Source organism: Artemia sp. Qi Xiang Cuo, chromosome 6 (genome assembly GCF_049724085.1).
Source record: "Artemia sp. Qi Xiang Cuo chromosome 6, ASM4972408v1, whole genome shotgun sequence".
Lineage (NCBI taxonomy): Eukaryota > Metazoa > Arthropoda > Branchiopoda > Anostraca > Artemiidae > Artemia > Artemia sp. Qi Xiang Cuo.
The window spans coordinates 47,664,029-47,668,167 of record NC_142799.1 but is presented as its reverse complement, the minus strand read 5'-3'; the positions used below and the strand labels follow the sequence as shown (position 1 = coordinate 47,668,167).

Sequence of the window (4,139 nt, the reverse complement as noted above, 5' to 3'; positions counted from 1 at the left end):
TTCCACTAGGAGCATAAATTCTATTATACTTGACTTATTGTATCGGAATACTATCACCTTAATTCTCTGTATTTAGAGGTACAGCCAGGCAATAATCCTAGCCCGGGGAGGGGGAAGGCTTTACGAGCTTCCAGTAGGAGCATCAATTCTAGTATACTTGACTTATTGTATCGGAATACTATCACCTTCTCCCCCTCCCCTGCCCTCGGAAATGTGGGAACGAAGGGCCTCTGAGCCTTCCCCTTGATGCAGATGTTTTCCCTCCAAAATTGACCCCTCCCCGCCCTCAGAAATGGGGGAACGAAGGGAACGTTAGATCCTATTTTAAATTGACAATACTTATCAAACATCACTAGTGTATTATACAGATCACATATCTCATTACCCCTTTTTAAATGTTAATCAAATAATTCTGATTATAGTGTCCAATTTTTTGTCTGCTTTTCAAAATGTTCGTATTTGTTTAGAATGAAGTGTTTTTATAGCAGATACCCCCCGTGCAACTGAACCCTCCATGTAACCGAACCCCTGTATAACCGAAACCCCCTACAACTGAACCTCCGTGCTACTCGACCCCATTTAACTAATCCCCGTGTAACTGAATCCGCATGTAACTGAACCCTCGTGCAAGTCAACCCTCGCGCAACTCAACTCCCTCAAAACATTTTTCGGCCATTTCTTGTTAATTTTTTTTTATTTCTAAACTATTTAAAATTGACAACACTGTGCAAATCATCACTTGCGTATTATACAGTACACATTCATTCCATCTCCTCCAAAACACTTTTCAGTCATTTCTTGTTAAAATTATCCAATCACTAATTACCCCTTTTTTTTCCACCTTCAAATGTTCCTTTAGTACCTACGCAATTAGATCGCCCAGTTAACACTAAGATGTAAATTGAGTAAGCCTCTCGCAATAACGAACCAAACCAGATTATACCCACTTAACCAGATCAAAAAATGGCGGTCACACTAACATCATTGAAAAAATACCAGTTTAAAAAAAATAAAAAATAAACATGTATCCATGAGTTTGACCTCCAAAAAATGAATGTCATAATAGAAAACCCGTCTGCCAACCCATGTAGAGTTCATTGTAATAGGCAAATGACCCTGGTAAGGTATATTACGCAATCACTCGTGATAGTGCATAGGTGACTGCCCCATGGTAAGTCATATTACACAATCACTCGTGAAAGTGCATAGGTGACTGCCCCGTGGTAAGTCATATTACGCAATCACTCGTGATACTGTGCACACCCTTACTACTATAGTCTGCTCTTGTACCTCCGGCATGGGGCTGTGATGTCAAATATTTCAAGTTTGCCTCTATTTCACTTGTATTCATTTCCTCTATCAACATGTTTTCCCATTCTACTTGTTTTTCATAAAATTTAAAGGACCTCTCACATGTTTGACAGTTTGATCCAGATACAAACAATAAAAACAACAAGCGAAAGATTTGCATTGGATAAAACGACCTACAGGTGTACTACTCAGTATTAGAAGAACGTTCAAAGGAATACTAACGAACGTAATCTTTTGTGCGTCTGATCTCGAATGATTATCTTTGCCCATTCTAGTTATCAACCACATAGCCTTTATCATTTCAGAAACTCACATGAAAAACTAAGTTACAAAACACTATGGATACCACGTGACAGTTTTTCGACGAATTTATAACAAGTATATGCGAACTGAGATTATTGAAAGCATTGCCGTTTAATTAAAACACTTAAAGCAAAGCATTCAGTGTCGGTTCTTTTATAAAATTTGTTTTTATTTATTTTTATTTTTCTAACAGGAACTATTGCAAAAGACCTGAGAAATTAATGCTCTTTGAGTATAACCGTGTTTCATTTAGAATACATTACCGCTATTCTTGGAATCAAATGTATTACAAAATATACCGAAACAAACTGGACTCTACATCCTTTTTTTTATCTGATCAGTCTTTCGCCACACGTGACATTCCACCATACTGTTCTTCCGATCCTTTTCAATCCTACTGTACTCACTTTCACCAGGAAGGCCTGATTTAGAAATTCAGTTAGGAGGGGAGGGGATAGTAGACATCCAATAAAGGTTTTGAGATTGCCATTTTCCTCAGAACAACTGAAAGGCAATTTTTCGGGGATGACATGACCCTACCGACTCTGGGATAAGGGCTGAAGCTTTTACAAATAATTTTCAGGTATTTTTACATTGGAGAAAGGAGGAAAGGGTTAATCTTGGGTGTCCAATTGGCTGATAACTCTTAGAGTATGGGCCAAAAGGATGACAGATTTTGGAAAGGGCAGAGTGGCAAAAAAAATTGTTCCTGATCAATTTGAAACTTATACCGTATATCATTGAGCCAGAATCAACCTGATGTGCAACAAGAAATGGTATAGAGGTAGAGGTCCCCCAGAATATAGCCTACAAAGGGGCAATATATTTTCACAATTGGCCCAAAGATGATATCCTTAAAGCCTTGGGCTAAGGGAACCTCGGTACAGGAGAAGATATAGCAAAAAATAAATATAGGTTCCCCCCAATGCGGGGTCTAGCAAACGGCATGTTTTTTGTTTTGTTTTTTATCTCGATGGCGTGAAACTTTAAAAATGCAAGTCCTTTGAAACACAGAACCTTGATTTTCGAAGTAATTTTATTTTTGGGCTTGGGTCCCCTGAAATGGGGCTAAAACAAAAGCCAACATTTTTTTTTTTGATTGGTTTGAAAATTTTACCTTTATGCACCACAAACGAATTAAATTTGGGGCATGAGCCCCAAGAATTGGTCAAAGTCTTAGTATTGATTGATACCATGAAAGTTTTTTTTTATTTTTTTTAGATTTCTTACTTAAGAATTATAAATCAGATTCTTTTGAGTTGCAGAAGCTGATCTGCGCGTTGTCCTTGATTGTATCCAACATAAGTTTTGCATAAATTTCGTTCAATTTGAAATCAAGTGTTAAGATGGGTCTTGACATAAGATTTTGATTTAAAAGCAATCTTTAGATAATATGCTCGAAAGAAATCAAAATCATATTTATGACGACTAGAAAGAACTAATGAAAATAAATTACATAATTAGAATATAATGATTCCAATTCCTAGAAATCTCAGCAATTCAAGATTCTATGTCACTGATGTTACGATATTAAAAATTAGTCTTCTCACGATAATTTATTAAAAACGACTTTCCGAAAAATAAGTATTTCAAAGAAAAGTAAAAGCGATTTTATACTCAAGCTCAGCATATACAAATACCTGCTAAAATTCAAATTCAAAACGACCAGAAATTACTTTTAAAGAATAAATGAAACTCAAAACAAATATAAATTAAATAAACAATCATAGCAAAAAAACATACAACAAGTAATAATATAAGTGAATAAATAGATTTTAAAGTGAGTAATGCTTAGATTGAATACGAAAATCAAGCTTAAAACGAAATAAAATATTTTGCTGTTTAAGTATAAATGAAGCTTAAAACGAACAGAAATTAAATAAATAATAAATACAAACAAACATACAATAGATATTAATAAAAATGAATAAATATATCATAAAATAAGTGAAACTCTAACTGAATATGCAGATCAAGCTTGAAAAGATCACAAAAATAAAGACAAACAAAAGTTTAGGAATTGTCTACTTCTCTGACTGTAAAAGTCTAGAATCTACTTGCGTCATGGGCGCTTTACTGAAGTTTTATGCGTCTTGAACTGTCTTGGAAAGTATAAGCACATGAAATTGAATATTTGATACATAATTAAATTAATTGTTGAAAGATCCATCAGTTCTTCAAAATCTATCATCAGAATTTATTTCACTGTATTTTTATTTTTATTTTCAATACTGCAATAACTGAAAAAGAAAATATTTATAATATAATTCGTTTTCAGTGAAGCGCCAATGACGCAGTAGGCTTCTGGTCTTTATTTACAGTTCAGGAAGGGGGCAGTATCCAAACTCTTGTTTGTAGTGAAACTATATTCATCTTGAACAACTTTAGAAAGAACTAATAAACCAAACTGAATATTTACCCAAAACTATTAAAACGATACCCAAACTATTGTTCGTAGTGATTTTATTCGTATCAATCTTGATTTGCACATTCAATTTAGGCTTCACTCCTTTTAAGATTTATTT

The 4,139-nt window shown here is 34.4% G+C and overlaps 1 protein-coding gene across 1 annotated transcript in view; it reads right to left on the bottom strand.

Moving 5' to 3' along the window:
• LOC148951300 (uncharacterized) overlaps positions 1 to 1,471 on the bottom strand; it is a 12,587-nt gene extending 11,116 nt beyond the window's left edge. Inside the window, exon 1 of the mRNA XM_089091056.1 lies at positions 1,238 to 1,471. Within this exon, the coding sequence (XP_088947182.1) occupies positions 1,238 to 1,471 (234 nt within the window). The remainder of the gene's footprint in view (positions 1 to 1,237) is intronic.
• Positions 1,472 to 4,139: the final 2,668 nt, after the last annotated feature.